Source organism: Solanum pennellii, chromosome 11 (genome assembly GCF_001406875.1).
Source record: "Solanum pennellii chromosome 11, SPENNV200".
NCBI classification, from domain to species: Eukaryota; Viridiplantae; Streptophyta; class Magnoliopsida; order Solanales; family Solanaceae; genus Solanum; species Solanum pennellii.
The window spans coordinates 45,160,286-45,180,612 of NC_028647.1; the positions used below are offsets into that span (position 1 = coordinate 45,160,286).

Sequence of the window (20,327 nt, forward strand, 5' to 3'; positions counted from 1 at the left end):
AACTAGGGTGACCTAAGGGGTTTGACTTAGTCTAGGTAGGGGTATGGGACTCTACCTATACATTGCACTAGTTGGCCTTAAGGTAAGTTTTAGGAGGTTGTTCTTATGTTTTATAAAGTAAATGTCATGCATATGTTGACTTTACATGTTGATGATCCTATATGATGTTAGTTTCATGTATGAACATGCTATTGGTCTATATTGCTAAATATGAGGATGAATACTCTTAATGTTATGTTATATGAAGTTAGGCATTGCTTATGATCTTTTGTTTGGTTTACTTAGTTGAGTAAGGTTATGGGGCTTTACTTGGTCATTGCACTTGTGGACTTGATGGTGGGTTATGAGTAAAGGTCTTGTATATGATGTAATGTTATGTACTTTTATACATGCTTTGTTGTTATAACATGATATTAGAATTGGTTTGGTAATATACTGAAGTATGTTATGATACATGTTGTCTTGCTTATACTTGATGATGTTGGTCTTGCTTATACTTGATGATGTTGGTCTTGTGTTGTATATGATCTTGTCTTAAGGAATATGTGATTATTGTCTCATAAGTGTTCTTGATTGTACATAAGGCTTTTCAAAGTGACTTGGCATGGTTTTGAACAAATGTCCCCTTTAGCATGATTTCAAATGTTTTATGTGCATGTTTTCATACTTAGTACAAGTGGTGTACTAACCCATATTTCTATGTTTCTACAATTATGTAGGATCAAGCCGTTGAGCTTCTAGAAGGGTCATCTGAAGATAACTTGGATTCTCATTCTCCAAGTTCGGTAGATCCTCACCTTCCGAGGACAATGCCACTATCTAGCTATTGATGTTGTTCTAGTTTAAAGGCATTTAGTTCTTTCCCTTTTCATTTGAAGACAATTGTTGTATATGCCTATATGTGGTCCTGTTGTAATGAAGTAAGCGCTATGCCCGAATGTTATATTCGACTTAGATGGTTTAAATGTGAGAAGGTTTCCTATTAAAATATCTTCTTATACTATGTATGTGAAATAAAAGTAGAAGCTTATCTAGTGCTTCCTATGCGAGGAGTCTATGTAAACTCCCTATGTATATATTATGTGTAAGCGAGAGATCTATGTAAACTTCGATGTAGAAGTAGATGAAAAGTTTTAAATTTTCCGCAATTTAACCTATGAAATGTAATGACCAATGCTAAGAGGTTAGTCTTAGTCCTCTTCGAGGACGACTACACCGGTTACTTCTAGGGGGTGCTCACCGGATGTGACAGTAGTCTTCCCAAAACATTATCCTCCTACCATCCTTAACACTGCAACTGATCTTTTGTGCAAAACTGCAAATCCAGGCCAAAAATTCCTAATTGATCTCCACAAACTAGTTTTGTAGGTGCCGGTAACCCATTTGGTTTACCAAAATCCCTCCTCATATTCTGCCATCACTACAGTAGCCCATAAATTTTGATCCTCCTTTAGTAATCTCCAGAGCCATTTCTACAGGAAACTTTTGTTTTGATTACTCAAATTTCTCATTCCAAGACCACCTTGTTTTTTGGGAAGGATGAAAGTTTTTCTATTTAACCAGATGGATACATTTCCTCTCATTGTTTCCTTGCCATTAAAAGTTCCTTCTGAGACTATCTAGTCTCTCCTCTACACTACTGGGAAGAGGGAACAAAGACATCAAATAAGTAGGTAGAGCATCTAATATAGAAGTAATCATAACCAGCCTTCCTCTCAGAGATAAGTACTGAGATTTCCACTTAGCCAGTCTTTTTGACATCTTTTAGATACACAGTTGAAATTTGGAAAGCACCCCATTTCTCCACTCAAAATATCAGCCAGTTGTTGTAACCCTGTCACCTCATTTACTGGGAAGAGCTGACTTCTCCTCCAATTGATGTGGTGCCCAGAAATTGCTTCAAATAGGATAAGTATACTCTCAAAGCCTTCATTTGTTCCTCTTTCCCAATATTTATTTTCCATTAACTCCTTCTCATCATTGTTGGCCTTGCTTTCTAACCATCATAATTCAAACTCTTTTTAACTGTTTCCCCTCTTTTCTATCTGGTGGGATTGCTTGTGTTGCTTCACAATCTCTTTGCTAATTCCTTCAGCTTGCATCAAGAACAACCTTACATTTCTTGATAAGGAGAAAAAGTTCTACCTTTACATCCAAATTCCAAGATCCCATGATATGCTTAAGAACTTCATAAATCTTGTAGCTGTCATCGTCAAATATTACCTGTTGGACCCTTACTGCAGTTTGGTTATCTGATGGGTTGAACAGTTTTATCAAGAATCTGTGTTGCACTCTTGGTTATCTGTTCTCCAACAACATACTCAGTGTAATTCCACAAGTTGGGTTTGGAGGGTAGGATGTATGCAGACCCTACCTTTTGGGGGAGGGAGGTTGTTCCTGATAGACCGTCGGCTTGATAATCTGTTCTCAGAGACCAAATTTTGACTCATCATCCCTTGTTGCCATGCTTCAACCCCATCACCATGTTCAATTGCCCACTCTTTTTCAAGATTGAGTCCTCATCTGAAAGTGTATGATAAACACCATTTTTTGAACTCAAAGCTTCCTCATGTATGAATGATGTGTCCAAAGTACCGTTGTTTTTCTACGTTTTCACATTAGGTCATGTCCCATGATCCATATTAGAGATGGTCTTCTTGGTCAAGTTAAGGCACCGGATGCCAGTCTGCCAGACCAAAGTTTGGGGTGACAGTATAATCCCTTTCTCGTAAAGAATCCCTCTCTGAAACTAATTGAGCATCTATTCACCAGATCAGGGTCCCCAATCATGGCATTTCAGCTATTTTGTGTAACTGTCGCTCCCTCATTTTTTTCCTTGCGAACAACCAAATATTTTTACTGAGGAATGTCTGATCTAAGCAAGGACAATAAGAGGAAACAGAACTTGGAGCAGAGGAAATTTTGAGGTCAGACATTTCTTATTTGTCTAAAATGCAAGGCAGCTGAATCAATAACCGCAGCATTGTCATCATATCGTATTATCATCCCATTGACATGTTTGAGTTCTTTACAGGTATGCACAATTACAGCGAACTTCTTGTTTCCAAAGGTGAATCCATCAATTTTTTATCAACCATCAACAAGTGATCTTAATGTGCACAGATTTGGTTAGGGAGATGAAAATAAGTACTTAAAGATCTATCAATACTTTGGGTCAACTTAAAGTCTAGTCTTATCAAAGAAGAATTCATCAGCTCCTTGCTTTGTTAAAAAGGAGCAAAGTTACATAAATATTTTACAATTAGGCATCTTCGCCATGCTTAAACGAGTAAAACTTAACTTACCAGGAGAAACATGATAACAAGGCATAACCGCAAGAATAAGTTGCAATCACATTATACAGGAAACAACTTTCCTCTATCTTTTTGACAAAAAAAAATATGTTATATATACCTTACTAGGTAGTGTTCCCACAGTTCAAAAAAAAACAAATTTAGTACATTTAACGAACAGTTACCTTTCTTTAGGGTGTAGAAATTTCAGTCTTCGCTCAAAAGGAAAAGATAATAATTAGAATAAATTAAAAAGGGAAATCTTTCTATTTCCTGGTCAAAGACTCTCTGACAAAGAACAGCAACCATATGACTGAAACTAGTTATAACACAAAAGTTACTCAAGAATATTTGTAGTATGATTCACATATCCCCTTATTTTTTAGATGCTTTCGCATATGAAATTCAAGAAAATAGACAAATAACACAAGTCATCCTAAAGTCAACTTCATATGTCACTTCTGTTTCAAGTATTTTGTGTTCTCTCTTAAATCATGTTTAATTTCAGGCATATCCATTCAAGGTTCAATAAAAAAAAATGAAGGAAATAAAAAGTGGGAAGGACAGACATACTTGCACCAACTGAGTCACTTCAGCCTTCAGATGATTATTTGTTGGAAACCTTGCAGCCAGACACAGAGCTATCCGAGGATCCACAGAAAAGGCGGTTCGCGCAAAATCCACCCATTTATCAGAGCTGATTTTAAGACGTGAAGTAATTTCCCTGATGTTGGAAGAATTATTAATATCAATAATGACAACCACATCAAAAGAAATTAGAACAGGGAGAAACACAATAAGCAACCATCATGCATTACTTGACAGTGGGTTGTGCCCAAACATCAAGTCTGTCAGCTTCATGTTGGCACAACATCAGAAGCAACTGCTTACGCTTTTCCCTTCCAACAGCATAGCTCTCCATTTGGCCCCAAACAGGATGGTATTGATCTCTCTGTAACCATCATTAAGTTCAAAAATGAGCACATGAACCAGAAAACAATTAATTTGCAGAGAACAGAAACTGCCCCACGCCAAAAGTATATTTTAGACGCAAAAAGTTTCTCAAATGATGTAAGAACAGAAGTTCCAGCTCCTTGTTTATGATTATCTCACCACATCATTCAAAGAGCTTCCATTTTCGAGTGCCCGTCCTCTCGAATCAAGTTGGGGAGTATCTAATTGCTCATTCAAAAGATGATGGACAAACATAGTAACAGACTGCGCCTCACTCAGGGCAAAGTTTTTGTTCATGTCATACCACTCAGGTTGGTGAGCAAACCACCCCAATGATGCCCTGCAATTGAACATAACCCAAATGTTCAAATGCATCAGCAAAGTCAAAAATTGTCTAGTCTGACGTAACATATTGAATCTATTGAGATAAACATACAAAAACAAATACAAGATGTCCTGGTGTGCATCTCAATATCAACTAGCAAGCTATAGGTCCGAGATGATGAGCAAGGACCTTCCATTACTTGTTTCCATGTCTGTATTCACAATGTAGGGAAACATACTAGTCCAATTAAATGCAAGTCAAAAAGTCGACTTTACCGATATATCCTGTCTTCCAGAAGCTGAAGCCCAGCCCTAAGGTTTCGCAGATTACCCTGTGACTTGCATGAGCAGAACTTCAGCCCAAGTAGCATAAGGGTGAAAAATGTGCCAGTGGCAGCTGGGTGGGAAGAAAAATTCCAAGGTAGTTTGGTGGTTCCTTGCAACAACCGCCCTAAAAGCAAAAGCTGTGGAACACTATCATGTCGAACAACCTGCAAAAACAAGTTTTTCAAGACAAAAGAAAGCTACAACTTGAGCATTTTTTTAAAATACAGTACGAAAACAGAAGGCTGAAAATGGCACTAGATCAATTGAAAGCTTTTAGCAATATTATCAAGAGAACATAAAGGCTGCATTTCTCACAAACACTATGTGATGTTTGTTTATCTGTAGATGTGGTTTAAACCATGTTACATAGACAGCAATTGACACCCTGGAAAAGGAGTGGCCCAACAAGGCAAGAGCAAAAAAGGGAAGCTCAAAAGGAATAGAGCACATCAGCATATCAACTGTGATCAAGGTAGATCTACCACAGTATCACCATATTCAAACTAATCCAGACACCACAAGCATTCAACAAATCAAATACTCACCTAGATTACTACACAGAAACATTTTTATTGAGAGAAATTGGTGTCAAAGGAAATGAATGAGGGGATTCCTTTGCAAGTACAAGTCGACACTTGGCAAAAGTTATACAGACTAAAGTGAAATGAAATAAGAAAGATTTTAAGTTGTATGCCCTACTACTTAAGAATCAGAATAGAAGAAAAACAACATATTGACACATTCATCTATTAATTTGCAAAAAATGATGGATCAATAACATCATCTCAAACCTAACTATTTTGGGTGGACAATACACCGGCATATGTTTGATTATCGCATTTGGTTTTTAGGGGAACAGAAAAGGGAGTGAAAGCATTAACTCCTCATAATCACCTCAAACCGATCAACGAAAAATCCAAGCCATAGTCTGTGGGCCAATATTTGTTCAACGGGATCCTTCTCAGGCGGTGCTTCCGGCTCCCCGGAAACCAGGTGAGGCCTTAACTTAGCAGCAGGCCCAGAACACCTAAGCTCGGATGCAAAAAGTCCTCGCTTTGTGTCGACTGTCCACAACCATGCATCAACAAGCTCAGCAAGTACCAGAGAACACAATTGAGGAGCAGCTGAAACCAACCATGTCCAAATAAATACACCAGTCTCCATGGCATCAGATGTCAATATATACGCTGGGCACCAGCAAAGAAGACGTAAAAGTTGTGAAAAGCTTTCTACATTTGATTTAGAACCTGAACCCTGTGGACAACAGCAAATTCAGTAACAAGAATACAAAAAACAAAATTGAACCAGGGAAAAGAGAATGTCTCTTCCCAGCCTAACAAAGCAAAGAACGGTCGAAATCAGTTTTATACCAGATCAGACAGAAGTAAAGCAGTTGCTTGAGAACAAGTTTCATGGAATGCTGATTTATCCACTTCTCCCCCTTTTTCTGCAGCATTAACAAACTTCTGAAGCAGTCGGACAAACTTTGTAAGTAAAACCTCAGAAAAGGACTCAGGATTTTGCTGCATATTTTCCTTTATATCACCCGAACCAACCGCTGGACGATCAAGGCTGCCAATAGTCTCATATAACCTTCTCATTCCAGCAATTTCTCCAGCATGATTGCATTTTGCAGTTGCACTGATCATACCAGTACTCAGCACCTCTAAATTAAATGCCTCTGTCAATTTTAATTTTGCTCCAGATGCTGCAGCTGCTGCAGCCATAACAGCAGGAATATTTGCTGGTTTTGTTCCTGTCCAACAATCATTTTTACCAGTACCAATTTTAATCTCGGATAAGAGAGAAACAACTTCTGCTGTAGGCTGTGATTTTTGCCAAGTGTTTGCTTTACAAAGCTTTTCCTGAAGTACGGGAAGACAGATTAGCTAATAGTATATGCAATAGAAAATATAATACGATGAGAAAGAAGGGTAAAGGAAAGTAAAACATTAGCAAGAACAACGCTAATCAGAACTTTAGGCAAAAAGGTACTTAAATTTTGAACTTTAGTTACCACATAAGCTAACGTACCATCTCCACCAATATTTACTCCTATGTAAAGAAGACAAATATTTCACAAATTTAAGGACTAGTAATGCTTATCCAACAAAATATATTTTCTCTACCTGTATCATAGAAGAGAAAGACCCAAATGTTCATTTTGAACTCTAAGAAAAGTACATCAATCTCTTAGCAAGACAATGTACACAAGTGAATGATCATAGACATATGAGCATACTTACACATGTAATGAGGACGAAAAAGACTTGCACAGCATTTTCATGAAACTGAAACGGATGAATAACAAACCTGAAGAAGCCCCTGACTAGTACAAGGAGCCTGTGAAAGTGAAACAACTATCCATTCGCGGACAGTCTTTTGGTACAAAGAGCGGATAGTAGCAACACAAGCTGGATCATTGACTACAGAAGAAGGTGGATCATTCTGCACCGAAAGCAACAGTGAATCTAGACAAGAAGAATTCCACAAAATCTGCAAGCCAATAAATTATTCAAATGTTAGCATCAAGCAATGGCAAGAGGCAAAGTTGACAAACTTGATACTTGATACAAGCAGCAAAATGATACCTGAGGAAAGCAATCTCTTAATTGATTCAACAAGCTTACTGAGATATCTCTTATATGCTCATCCCTTTGAGACAAATTCTTTACAAGAAAACTAGCATGAGTGGACAATGTAGATTCCCTATACTCTGCTTCAGGTCCAGTCTCAGACCTCCGATCCTCCTGCAGCAAGTTATTGGGATCATATGACCTTTATGTAAAAAAATAAATTAATTAATTAAAAAAAAAAAGAAAAGGAGAAATGGGAAGGGAAATGCGAAAGAAGAGGATAAGCAACTTATGTTTGTTTCAAACACTATCATCTCCATTAGCTTTTCCATTACTGAAAAGAACCCACTAAGAAGGTATACGATATAGTTGTTGATTTCCAACTATGACGAACTTTGTCCATTAAAGTTTCAAAAAATGTGTCTACCGCCTAAAGAAATGTTAAAATGCTCTAAGTGAGTACAGACACAAAATTGCATCATGCACAAAGGAAGCCCCCTATTCCTATTTTTTTACAATGAACCTCCTAACAATCTTCTGAAGATCTAGACTGACAGAGACCAATAAATTTCATTTGATGGCACTAAGAAGATGCTAAAAGCAAAAAAGCTAACAAGTACAAAAACAGAGTCAGCTCCAATACATTACAGGCTATGCTAATATCACAGAGCTAACTAAGTCTAAAATATTATCCAAGAAGTTAACATAAGATTGGTTAATCCAACTAAAAAGACACAAAGACATCTAGCCTTAAGGGAGTGATTTGGAGTTGATATTCCATTAAGCATCTGTGATTTCTTCTGTTCAAACACCCAAAAATACAAGGGGGGTCATCGTCCAGACTCTTTGGCCAACCCACCAACAACCACCGCCAACTACCATCAACACCATAACCATCCCACATTCTTCGCCCGCCACCACCAACTGTCAATGACTAAATCAACCAACTCCACCATCACAATCACCACCACCTTGTGTTGTCAAAAGTGTGCTTAAAGCGCACTTTTAAGGCCTGAAGCGAGGCTTAAAATGTGTTCAGCGCTTCACCTCGCTTAATGTACGCTTCAGTGTCGTCATCAAGGTTCTAATCTACTTAATACTTTTCCTAGCCAATGAGCCTCTTTTAAGAGGCGACACTAAACAATTGATATTTCACTTTATGTTAAAAAAAAACAGTTTCTTTGTTCAGATTCGTCATTCATGCTTCTAATTGTAATTCTTGGACTAAATCTATAAATTTGTTTACTTCTCTTTGTTCGTTTTTTCCCATTAAAGCCCACAAATTGTGCTTTGCACTTAAAGCCCCAACAGACCTTAGAGCATTTTTGCATGTTTTGCTTTTATCAACACTGCAACCACCACTATTAATCGCAGTTTTTGGGAAGCGAGAAGCAGAAAAAAGCGACGAGGGCTCGCTTCACAGAAGCGAGAAGAGTAAAGAGAAGCGCGCACTTTTTTAAAATAAAGCAATATTTAGTATAAAAATAAAATAAATATTAAATAACTTAATAAAGGTAATATATTCTTAGATTTAAAAGAAAATAGATAGTCAATAATACTCATAAGTCATAGCATATAAAGCAAAAAATCAAAACATAATCATATCACAGAGAATCAAACTCCTATTCTTCAACAAACTCTTCAAAATGCAGCAACTAAAATATAGAAAAACACCCAGCAGCAACCAAAAAAAAAAAAAACAGTAGCAGATCGCAGCAGCTTCGTAGAGAAGAAGAGAAGAAGAAGAAGAAAAAACTTACGGCAGCTTGACAGCAACCAAACAAAGATAGAAAAAGAAATCGCAGAAGAGTCTGAAGAAGAGAAGAAGAGAAAGAGAAGAGAACTTACATCAGAAGAGTGAAGAAGAGAAGCAATCGCAGCTTCTTAGTCGTGAAGAAGAGAAGCAGTCGCAGCTTCTTAGTCGTGAAGAAGAGAAACAGTTGCAGCTGTGAGTGAAGTCGCGAAAGACGGAAAGAGTATGTGAAGTCGCGTGTCTTTCAGAAATTAAAGAAAAAAAAACTTACAATTTTTTTTAAAAAAACTCTAATTGGCGCTTTTTTCATAAAAAAGCGCGCTTTCGCTTTTCTGGCGCTTCTCGCTTCTACAGTAGAAGCGAGCGCCTTTTCAATATCACTCGCCTCAAAGCGCGCTTTTTACAATAATGATTAATCATTACTATTGCGCCAGTCACTACAACACCAACCACCTCCAACAGCACATCTATCACCACCACCATTACTTAGCCACTAGCACCAACCATCACCACCACCACCACCACCACCACTACAAACAAGAGTTTTGGAGAGAACTCAACTTGATTATTCACACGAGCTATTAGGGTTTAAATAGCTAAGTATACATGTCCTAAAGAGGAAAGCAAATCATACCTAATCAATACCCAATCAAGCAAGGAGTATATCAAGCTACCAATATATTTATACATATGCTATAGAATATTTCTAGGATTCTAACAAGTACAAATACCTATTATATTCTAAAAATGTAGACAGTTCTATTTTTTTATATAGGTCATGCAATGCATTTCTTCATTTGGTTTTACAAATTATTTGAGATAAATTCATGCATTCTGTTTTTTTAAATTTACTCCACATGTAATATCCTTCTATCGCTTTATATAGTAACCTTTATCCAGGAACTACGAAAATTTCAGAAAACATGAACTAGTCTGCCAATCTTTCATTTATGAATAGACAGTTGAAGAAAGTTAAAATACCAGCCATGCTACTGCTGTTTCAAAAGCCCTGTGAACGATTGCTGTCAAGCACTGAGAGACAGCTTGTGTTAGACCAGGACTTTTCAAGTATTCAAAGGCACAGCTGAAGGCACTTCTAGAAGCTGTTGAGCTAGGGCCCACATTAAGGATCCCACCGTTACTACTAAATCGTATGATCTCCAGATATGCAACTGCAAGTAGATACGTTGACTTGACACCTGTAGAGGCCAAAAAAAAATATCTCTTGAGGCCTAGAAACGGCTCAACGGTCTGTACCCAAAGCAACAAATATCTCCACAACAACTAAATCATAAAAAGATTCCTTCTCAAACTGAACATAAAGGAAGAACAACAAACCCGAAATTGTGCTCATTGCTGAAACTTCCATGCGCCCTCCTAAAGCAGCACAAAGAGCAGTTCTTTGGCTAATGGCAGCTTTCTCATTGCCACTACCACGCCGACTACCTGGGTTATGAAGAGCATTAAGTTCCAACTCATCTTCAAGCCATTTCACGGAGCTCACAACCTGGTAAAAAGCACATTAGACCCTTGTATAAAATATTCAGTTAAATGAATTAAATTTTTTCATGAAACAAGATATATTACCACACACTGATGGACCTGTTAATATTGAAGTTATGACTTATGAGTAGGATAAACCATACTCCCTTGAAATAGATAGCAAGAACAACTCAAATAACCATTCTAGTCTCTTTCTTCTCCACTTTTCACCCCAGCCTTCTCAGATTACTAAGACCAAGGAGAATATCAACAAATGGGATAATATGTACCTTCAGACATGTGATTTCATATTTTGATTTGGAAGTTAAAATGCACAATATTTCAATTTTTGCCAGTCGATCAACATGACCAAAAACAAATAAGTCTAAACTGTTTATGTCACCGAATTCTGAATTTGGGCAAGTTGATCAATGCAGTAGGCAACGCAAGCCCAAAGAATTATTCAAGCAAAAGCACAGTTATACCTTCTGTGAGAATCACTAAACACGAATATGTCTTGTGGCTTTCCATTCTTTAAGAATTATACCATCTTCACTATATTGTTATATACTTCACCATTTAGGAACTCAACTTCAGAGTGAAACCTACTTAACATCAACTAGCATGAAAAAACCTGCAACATTTTACATCAAACTAAAGAGATAACCATATCGATAACTTCCATTATGAGAACTTGATGAACATAATTCACAAGGCATGCTCATATAAGACTTCATTTCATGATTTAGTTTTTTTTTCTAAGAATGTAGCAACATTTATAAAATTAGATGTGCTGGAGAGAAGAATGCACAAAAAATCTGAGGATTAGAAGAGCATGTGATAAACCCAGATGGTATCCCTATAGAGGTTTGGAAGTGCCTCGAGAAAGCTGGAATACCAAGACTAACAAAGCTATTCAATGTTATATTTAGAAGTGAAAAATGTCAAACAATTAGACAGAGTACCTTGGTTACAATTAAAAAAACAAGCGCAATAGTAAGAGTAGTGTGAGCTATCTTGGAATAAACTATGGGTCATGAAAAGATCGATGGAGTGTATACTTAGAAAACCTTTAATTTGCCTGAATTAGAAAATTTATCTATCAATATTAGAACGAAATGATCCGAAAATAGCAATATGGACATAGAGGATGAAATAGATGACCTCAACTAATTTTGAATTGATGCTGTTCCCAGTGTTCTAATGCAGCCATTTTTTCAAACGAACCTCTTCTTAATCAAGGAAGACGGAGTAAAAAAGCAAAAACATTAGAGCTTTATGAGCAAGAGGGAATTAATAGAAAAACCACTAAACTACTAAGTTGGAATGAAATTTTACTAAGTGGCACACGTGACTTAAGAATGCACAAATAGGTGTGACATCTTAAACATGTTTCCAGCTTGTTTCTCAAGGTTGACCTACAATAGTTGCAACTAGGTGCAGCAATCTCAACATAAGAACTAAACATGCTAGGAGAAGATGGACCACAAACTTTGCTCAGAGGATGAACTTTTAAATCAAAACTAAACTTACTAGTGGTGGGGTTCCTTGAGAAATGCGTTGGACAGCGGAGGACCAATCAGCACTCCACATGTATGGACCACTTACTGCTTGAAGTGCAATTGCTCCCATGCTGCCAACGCTGTTTAGTGTAGTCGATACTGACTTTGTCATGGTATGATGGCTCTGTAATGGAGGAGCTAACCCAAAGAGAGCAATATAGAACCACAAGTTTCGAAACAACTTCAAGAGTGAGGGTTCAACATCTACAGTAGGATCAAAATCTGAACATATCTCAGCCACGGCAGGAAGGAGAGGCCCAAGAAAATCAGCTCCACTCCTGCAAAATACATTGTCCCTGAGTTTCTCCAGAAAGAGTCCAGTAAAGCACATTCTCAGCCAATGTTAGAAAGACCTACTTTCCACTTTTTGACTCTGCAGCTAAGCCCACATCTGAGCACAGCGATAGCAAGCGCTGACGGTAGTCTGTACGCAACTTAGGAGTAGTCAAGTGTCTGGCAATCAGAAGAAATCCCGCTGGAAGTGTCTAGAATGTGATTGAACATGTGAGCAGCAGACAATATCAGGGAGAAGTAATGAAATAATATGATAAAAGCATCATGAGCGCACCTCAACACGTTCTGTTGTGGCCTCTGGAGCTGCAGTATTACTTTCAGCTGAGCCAACAGCAGCAAGCTTACTTAAGTAACTCCTTGTCATCAGAACAACAGCTTCACGATAGGACTTCTCAAAACCTAAACTTGCCATACGAGCAACAGCGTCAAGAAGCTGCAGCAACTCAACAAAAACAGGTGACTCAGAAAGTAGTTCAATAGCTTGGTTCGGGGAAATGACTTTCAAAACTTGAACAAATGAAGTAGAGATACAAGTACACTATGTTTGTGATGAAAAGAGAGCCTCATACTCGGAGTCTCAATAAGCCTGGTATCGACGCATCACGCTCCTCTAAGCTTTCAATGAATTTCGGCAATATCATATCCACAACTTCAGGCCTCTTAACTGAAGAATTTAGATCAGCTAGTAACCTTATAACGTTTAACTGCAAGGAAGGAGCTGCGTGGTTCTCTCTCTCTACCTGGAAAAGATAGCATTTGTAGACAACATTTAAAAAGAAAAAGGAGATAATAAAGAAACACTAGAAGAATTAAGCTATACGTTCCCAAGAAAAGACAAAATAAATATAAGCCTCTTAGGTGGCTGTGACCATATTCTGTGAGATTCCACCACTTTGGTTCGTAGAGATATTTCATGAAGATAAAGCATTTGAAAAAGAGATGAAATTGTTCTTCTTCTGCACAATTAAATTCTTGTGTACTTTGCTCATGTTGAGTAACTCACTAACACCATTGTTTTTTATCAATACACTGGTGAATAGAATCGTTTTATCCTGAGAGGATTTATTTCTTTAAACCTCGGGTACTAGAGGGGAATAATTTCCTTAAGGGAACAAAGTGCATCCAGCAGGCTAGATTCTTTTCTGTTTCATTCTTTGTTACAGATCCTGGTATGTTTTTTACCGTCGTTAATTTATACTTATTTTATTAATTTATGTCTTTAAGTATATGTTTTAAACTTTGTTGTTTATGTTTATGCTTTTGATCATTATGTTGAAGTAAAGATATGTTAATCAAGAGTTTGATGTAATCATTAGACTATCGGTGTCATGCAAATTAGAATTCTTAAACTTGTAAAATAAATGACTTTGATCTTTATAGAGTTTTCAGTGACTAAAAGATCCATGGGATGTCCAAGAAGGGACTTTTGAGTGTTCAAAAGTTATGGCGGTTCAACACTACCTTGGAGTTATAGTTATCCAACATTCTATCTTATCGAGGCATTCAATCGATTAGTGACATCCAAAAAATAAAGGAACGTAGTGGGATTATAAGTATTTTACTCAACCTTAATCAAACGTTTGGAGTTCAAATGTTCGGTTACAGTCAATGAATTACCCCTCAAAGTAGGATGAATCCATATTAATCAAATATTTAAGAAATAATTATCTCCTTATAAACTTTAGATTTATAGTCGCAAATAAAAGTTTCAACCATACCGATCGAAACAAAAACAACAAAATATGCCTTTTGGCTATCAAAGTGGTGTCATCGACTTCGAATAATTTTGAATAAAGGACTTCCAAAGGCATCATTTAATCCAAGAGATATGTTTTTAAATTTTAATTAACTTATTAAGTACACAATTAATTACATAAGATGTAGAATATTTAGATTTTTATATAGAGGCCTTAAATAGGAGAAAAAATCTTGCAATTGATGAATAAAATTTTTGTACCACTTTTTGAAAATACAAATATAGAAAATGAAACAATTACATATCTTTTCTAAAGACTTTGGTGATAAATAACTACAGTATAATAAAGAATTAATAACAAAATTCATAAACATTAAGAATCAAATCTTTTTGGTTTTAAGATTAAAAATAATTTCATTTGTTCTTTGGATGAAATATTCTTGACAATTTATCATAGGGCTATACCCTCTCCAGAACACGTACATTATCAAATGTTCAGAAGTAGATTATTAACGTAGTTCCCCACCGCGCAAAGCGCGGGATATTTACCTAGTTCCAGAATAATGGACAAAAGTTCAAATTGTCAGTAAATGAAGCAGAACTCAAGGAAAATAGACACTGGAGTTGGGTCACAAGGAAGCTAGAATCCACTGGAGTAAAAAAAAAAGGAGAAAGTGGACGAATTTGTTTTCTTTTAACTGTAAGATCAAGTGAACTGTAGAAGTCGTCACACATAAATCGAAGACACTGACACACATTCAACGACATAATCCCAGATCTCTTTAAAAAGATTATAGAACATCAGTCTAATCCCTGACTTAATTACAGTCAAAAGTGTCTTCATTACTCCAAGTTATCTACGTGGAAACGTGGAGATGAAATTATCAACCCGGAAAAGCAAATTTTAGAGGGAGAGTGAGAGGGAGAATGGTATTGATTATAGTATGCTAGACGATCTCCCAACATTCTAATTGTTTTACTTCCCTATGACACCAAAGAAAGACTTGGAAGCAGCTACTCTTAACAAAGATGGAGGTCTAAGCATAAGGAATCTATGGATGCATGTACTATGAAAGCCTATTGTTTTAAATCCTATGAAGGTTTAATCATGAAGGGGCTCAATGGATAAAGCTGTATTAGCTAAAATTGGTAAACTAAACACCAGGCACACTTACGTTGTGGCTCCCATGAATTGGGTTTGAAAGCCATAACGAATAAATGGGATGCATTCTCTTAAGTGCAAGTTAAAGGTCGGTAATGGAAGATGAATATATTTTTGGCATAAAACATAGATGGGATTTATGCCCTTTAAGGACAAATCTCCAGACATCTTTAGATTTGATTAAGATGCTGATGCTACCTTAGAGCAAATGCAAAGGTAAGACAGTAGGAATATAAGGTTCAGAAGAGACTGCAACGGTTGGGAGGTTCAAAGGATGTCACAACTGCTTGGTTGCCAGAATGTACTGTGGAGCTATCTGAGAAACCTGATACAATAATTTGGTTTTATAGCAGTAATGTTATATTCTGTGTAACAATTGCTACAAAAGTTTGCTACTTCAAGCAACAAAGATAAGTTCCCGTGGAAAAGGACTTGGAGGCTGACAATAATGCAATGTGATTCACAAGAAACTGCAGGGGCCTTAACTTCTATAGTAGATGTCATATGAGCGGGAATGAAATGGAGACAACAGGTCATCTCTTCATGCACTATCACATTTGCATTTCAGATATGGGGCTTATTTCTCAGTATCTTTGGAGTGGTGTGGTTAACATCTGCTACAGATAAATATCCTCTTTATTAGTGATTAGCAAAAGAATCTCAAAGTTACTAGAGTGTGTTGTCATTTATTTGCTTCAGGTATTATGGGAGGACAAAAATAGAAGATGTTTGGAAGAGAAAGCTCAAAACATAAATAGTTTGAAATACAAATGCTTAAGAGTTGTTAGACTTGTTGTAAATGGAAAGATGTGCAAGAAGGGTGTGGCCTAGTGGTCAATGAAATGGTTGAGAGCCACGAGGTCTCAGGTTCAAATCCCATCACATCAGAGAAAAACACTAGGTGATTCTTCCTATCTGTCCTTCCCTTGGTGGAAAGAGTTACCTAGTACCTGTTGGTGGTGGGAGGTGGCAGGTATCTCATGGAATTAATTGAGGCGCGCAAAAAGCTGGACTAGACAACACGGTCATCAAAAAAAAAGTAATGTTTTAATAAGAGTTTTTTTAACTTTTTTCAGGCTTAGCCTGCTTTGCGCATAGTTTGTGTATATTCCTACACCTTCGTGTTGCTGGTTTTACTGCCACAAGATTCTTACTTTACCTATCAAATTAAAAAGAGAGAAAGACATAGATGGCAGATTCTTCTTTTGTGGACTATCAATGTAGTCAGGCACATAAGTAAAACTTAAAAGAACAAATAAAAGGTCTAGAAAGTTACTATCCATAGTAATCAATGTGCTTATCCAAATATGTCCAGAATAACAGTGTAATCATGGTGTAAAACAGACTCTTTAAAAACTGTTTCAGCTGTCATATGGTGAAGTTTGGCTAGAAAGAATAGATTTTTAAGGCATAAAGGAAGATATAATTCACCTTAATTATGGGTCTATTCTTTGTTATCTTTTTGGTGCAGGCAGATTTAGCCACATAATACAAATTGTTGGGAAATACTTCTAGCTTAACGATAAAGGAAAAAATATATGTTCCTTCCAAATGAGTAAACTACTCCTTAACTTCACAATCCACATCATTTCATTCTGGGGTCTAATACCACAATATGGACCCTATAGTAGTTGCATAGACAAAAATAACAACCAACACAACGACCAGTATAGAGAAAAGAATAGACAACAAATAGATGTCTAAAAAGCTCTGTATACAGTTTCTATGTGAAATCTCTAACTGTTACTCCATCAAAATTCACTAGCCTTAACCATATCCGGGGGCAACAGACATCCCCGAATGTAATGTTTGGGACAAATTTCAAAAGAAAGAAAAGAAATAATTTATACCACATTAAATGATAGGTAAACCACCTTCTACCGACCATAATTGATTCCATTTGCTACAAGCAGAGCAAACAATAAGTGATTTTAGCTTGGAAATCATTATACCTAGTACCTAGTGACTCCAGACAGCAAGTAGTGTTAATTACCTATTGATTCATCAACAAACATCCATTTTCCCTTTCCACTAGTTAATGATTAGCATGTGCAAGTTACTCAAACCTCTAGGTAAACGGCAAGATAAAACTAACCTCTTCCTCATAACCATTCCTTTCACAAATAGGAAATCCCATTATAAAGGTGTCCACAGGAGATCGATCCTTGTTCCATCCAAATTGAATTATCTCACAACTTGTCTTCAACACACTTTCAAACATGGGCCCCTGGTTGCTGCCCCAAGTGTCTGTCTGTGGTATAAAACACCATAATCAAGTTATGCTAGATTCTCTTATCAGCACTACACCATTATGTGCAACCTAACGTAAACCAAATATTGTACCTGAGCACAAGTCGCCAACACAAGAGACTTAAACCGAATGAGCAGCACCCGAAGCATCTGACCATCACGAGCAACAGCGGCATGAGAAATTCCTGAAAGCAAGGAGCTGAACAGCTCTTCACATGCTCTCCACTTTCGCCAAACTGAAAATAAACAGGCCTCTGCAGCCCCTATCAATGAAGCAAGAGCTCCCTGCAACAATTTTTTTGATGATTTTCCATCCAAATCAAGGGAAGCGAGGGCTTTAATCTGCAACCTGGCAGCTGCTTGATAAGCAGCAAGCTTGGCGTTGATCCTAACTTTCAGTGACTGCCCTTGTTCAGACCAGTCACGCTTCCTTATCTGCCAGTAAACCAAGTAGACCACCCTTTTCAGTAACATTTTCATCTTCTCTTCCAAAGAACGATACCACAGATTTAACAGAATAAAGTGCAATTATACCATGCTTCTCCTGGACTACCCTTGCAACTTCTATCCTAAACAGAAAAAAATTGCCACACAACTGTAACAGAATAAAAGCAATATCTTGATGGTTTACCTTTAAGAATGTTACCATTGACTGAAATTGCTGCTTTACAATACCTCTGACACTTTCCAATAGATTTGCATCAATAGTGACTTTTTCCAGGACATTTCCTATCAATTTCAATGCTATTTCTTGTTTCTCAATCCTTTCGATGGGCTCCTCTTCGAATGAGGCAATAGCTCGTTTCTCGGCAGCATCTCCTCCTCCATCACTGTACCCACTACTTGCAGGTAACAAATCTACATTGCTCATACTCATTGGTGAACTATGAGCAGAAGTTGCGAGCTCTTGTGGTACGAAATTGTCAAACTGCTCCAGCAGAGCTAAAACCAATTTGTTGGCATCATCATGAGGAATAGGAGGGAAATTATAACACATTGCTTTCAAAACAGCATTTGAAACCCCGAAATCTCCATTGGGATTACCTAAAGCTGATATAAGAATATTCCCTGTGAATCTAGCAACGTCAATAGAAAATTCTGGAGACAATTCACATGCTTTACAGATATATTCCAAGAATTCACGGAAAAATGAAAGAATAGAGTCGTTTGTAAAAGATTGTGGCCAAAAAGATTGGTTAAAAGATGAAGGAATTGAACGATAGAAAGCAAGAATGATTGATTTGGGCATTTCATCAGAATGACTAGGGCATTTAGATAGAAATCGTGCAACAGCGAGTATTGCATTGAGTTGAGACCTGGAAACCCTAGGAGATCCAACAAGTAGGGCTTCAGGAGGAGGACATCTACCACATATCCATGCTAATTTCTCCACGAATTGAGCTGGGTTTTGTGCGATTAAATCACATAGCTCAATCATTGACTCCATATTTTTTTCTTATTTGAACAAAAATCACAACTCTACTAGTCCGGAGAGCCCGATCGCTGCCGGAAAATGTAGATAATCAAGGTGTGATTGTCGGTGCAATTTCTGAATTCCGATGCCGGCTCTCGTCGACTACTTTTTTTTCTTCTTTTTTTTTGAATTTTTGTTTTCTTCTTCTTTTTTTTTTCAGTTTGGAGCAAGTTCCATTTTATTTTTTATTTTATTTCATTCGTTCTTTACTTACATTCCTACACACAACACTAATTTTTTTCTTTTTTCCTTTAGTTTTTATACCTGCGCGAATTATTCCGCAAAATAAGCTCTACTTCCTCTTCTCAGTATTTAACTCCTACTCAGAGCATTTTTATTTTAAGAAATCTAACCATATCAATATTTGAGTAGTGTTTACGATATACGGTAACATAATTATTAAGGAAAAAGAATTACAAATATTTCTAGCCAATTGAAAATGATTAAAAATATTTTTTTCACTTTTTTGTGTAAAAATACTCACCACCTTTGTTTTTTGCTCAAGAATACTCTTACTTTTTGGTCTAAATATTTCTCAACCCAAATTTAATTGAATTGATTCTTTTATTAATTAGTTAATTTTCTATTTGTTTTAAAGAAAGTTTCTTATTTAATTAAATTCTTTATATTAACTCATTTCAAAATATTTAAAATATTTAAGTCTAACATAAAATAAAATAAACAATAAAATTCTTATTATTAAAATAACGCAAAAAAAACATATTCTTAAAATATTGAACATCTATGTCAATATAATATTTCTAACTAAAATATTGCAATTCTTTGGAATTAAAACAATTATACAGTGAAAATTCAGTTATCGTCGGCTCTTCTTGTAACATCATGTATCCAAAACAGACCAAAAATGCAGATTTTCAAAAGTTGCAGTGCCAGCGACGAAGCCAACTACGGATCGTCCGTCGACTTACGGTCCATCGATGGGCCAGTCAACTTTCAATCCTCAGTCGTGAACGACGGTCGACTAGTACGGACCGTCAGTCGACTCCGTCGATGGGCCAGCTCACTTTCAGTCCCCAGTTGAGTATGACGGTCGACCAGTACGGAGCGTCAATCGACTTACGGTCCGTCAGTTGACTCCGTCGGTGACTACGATAGCTTTTGAGTCAGGGTCTTGTGGTCTTTTCCTTGTTCGTTCGTCGTTTAGACCCTAAATCATGAG

General features: G+C 36.9%; 1 protein-coding gene across 2 annotated transcripts in view; it reads right to left on the reverse strand.

Annotated features, from left to right (window-relative positions):
* LOC107004530 (phosphatidylinositol 4-kinase alpha 1) overlaps positions 1 to 19,353 on the reverse strand; it is a 42,712-nt gene extending 23,359 nt beyond the window's left edge. The window contains exons 1-17 of one of the 2 annotated variants that reach the window (XM_015202746.2): positions 18,305 to 19,351; positions 17,767 to 18,108; positions 17,519 to 17,674; positions 13,135 to 13,305; positions 12,840 to 12,998; positions 12,629 to 12,756; positions 12,243 to 12,549; positions 10,566 to 10,734; positions 10,209 to 10,426; positions 7,490 to 7,648; positions 7,212 to 7,394; positions 6,269 to 6,763; positions 5,793 to 6,152; positions 4,848 to 5,062; positions 4,407 to 4,587; positions 4,112 to 4,245; positions 3,867 to 4,017 (exon numbers count right to left, since the gene is read on the reverse strand). In XM_015202746.2, the coding sequence (XP_015058232.1) occupies positions 3,867 to 4,017; positions 4,112 to 4,245; positions 4,407 to 4,587; positions 4,848 to 5,062; positions 5,793 to 6,152; positions 6,269 to 6,763; positions 7,212 to 7,394; positions 7,490 to 7,648; positions 10,209 to 10,426; positions 10,566 to 10,734; positions 12,243 to 12,549; positions 12,629 to 12,756; positions 12,840 to 12,998; positions 13,135 to 13,305; positions 17,519 to 17,674; positions 17,767 to 18,108; positions 18,305 to 19,120 (4,344 nt within the window). In that variant the 5' untranslated portion in view covers positions 19,121 to 19,351. Of the gene's footprint in view, positions 1 to 3,866; positions 4,018 to 4,111; positions 4,246 to 4,406; positions 4,588 to 4,847; positions 5,063 to 5,792; positions 6,153 to 6,268; positions 6,764 to 7,211; positions 7,395 to 7,489; positions 7,649 to 10,208; positions 10,427 to 10,565; positions 10,735 to 12,242; positions 12,550 to 12,628; positions 12,757 to 12,839; positions 12,999 to 13,134; positions 13,306 to 17,518; positions 17,675 to 17,766; positions 18,109 to 18,304 lie in introns of both variants that reach the window. The other variant, XM_027913105.1, reaches the window with a different exon arrangement.
* Positions 19,354 to 20,327: the final 974 nt, after the last annotated feature.